This window comes from Drosophila sechellia, chromosome 2R (genome assembly GCF_004382195.2).
Source record: "Drosophila sechellia strain sech25 chromosome 2R, ASM438219v1, whole genome shotgun sequence".
NCBI lineage: Eukaryota > Metazoa > Arthropoda > Insecta > Diptera > Drosophilidae > Drosophila > Drosophila sechellia.
In genome coordinates this window covers 15,882,245-15,883,410 of record NC_045950.1, presented here as the reverse complement: position 1 = coordinate 15,883,410, position 1,166 = coordinate 15,882,245, and the positions used below count along the sequence as shown (strand labels likewise).

Genomic DNA, 1,166 nt, shown 5'->3' with positions numbered 1-1,166 from the left:
TTGTATTATTTAGCTGAATGCCTCATAAACGGCTTTAATAGGATTTTGAAATTTTAATTATGTCTAAATCGGCTTTGATAGTTATTCCTGGTATTATCCCTGCAAATAATCTTTGATTTGGTAAAACTTGAACAAGTTTATTTTACAAAATGCAACTAAGACAAAAACGATCGGGCATTAGTGATGTCCTGGAATGGCCTTGTGCTCCTTCAGGCACATGGTAACCTTGAAGGCCGTGTCGCAATCGTTGGTGCCCTTGATGTCCTTGCAGGCATTCACTCCCGAGGAAATCTCGTCCATTTTGTCCTTGAACTGGGGCACATTCTTGAGGGTGTCGAGCATAGCCTGAGCATTGAACTGGCCATTGGTGAGATGACCCTGCTTCTCCATCAGGCACTTGGTGTAGCATTTGAGGTTCTCCTTGGCAGTGCTCTGCATCCCGCTGGCCATGAACTCCTTGAGATCAGCCTCGGTCACTTGGTTGGTCTCCATGCACTGTTGCATTATTTGGCGAAAGTCCGGATTACACTACGAAAAGCAATTTATGGTTACAAACTAAATCTTGTGGACAGTGGGTGCATATTTCACCTGTCCCATGGACAAAAGAGCAGCTAGAGCAATACAGAATATGGTGAACTTCATTTTGAGGTATATATTTGTTAAAGTTGTTTCGGATTTACTCAAACACCCCGACTGTTGGTCATTTGCGTGAAACTTGCGGCTTTTATACCAGATCAGTGTGAATCAGAATCAGGGGGAATGCAATTAAGGCAATTAAACTTTTTGCGAGATGAATCCAAATTTGATTACGCACAATACGGACAATTACTGCACAACAAATTTCCCTTTTTCGATTGTAATTATATTCCATTATCAGTCCATTTGCCATATTCGATGGCGAGTCGGGCCAGAAACTTGCTACACAAATCAGCAAAGTTAGTCGCAATTAGTTGCCGGCCCCCACAACAAATCAATTATTCATTTATTGTATTTAGATGCGGTCAGAGTTTGACAATTTTTGGCCTTTGTTTGAGCCATTCACACTCGCCCAATTGATTTGCATACCATTTGTTCTGGCCATTCTGCCCATTGCCGGCCGAATCCCCAATTGATATTTCAGAAGGCATTTAATCTCACATAATCACAGCAATATATCAGAGGATTCT

General features: G+C 41.7%; 1 protein-coding gene across 1 annotated transcript; it reads right to left on the bottom strand.

Moving 5' to 3' along the window:
• On the bottom strand, positions 1-697 carry LOC6610009 (general odorant-binding protein 56h). Its single transcript, XM_002034593.2, has 2 exons — positions 589-697; positions 1-528 (listed from the first exon to the last, which is right to left on the bottom strand). The coding sequence occupies exons 1-2, from the start codon at positions 640-642 to the stop codon at positions 178-180; spliced, it is 405 nt and encodes a 134-aa protein (XP_002034629.1). The 5' UTR covers positions 643-697; the 3' UTR covers positions 1-177.
• Between the last annotated feature and the right edge of the window lie 469 nt (positions 698-1,166).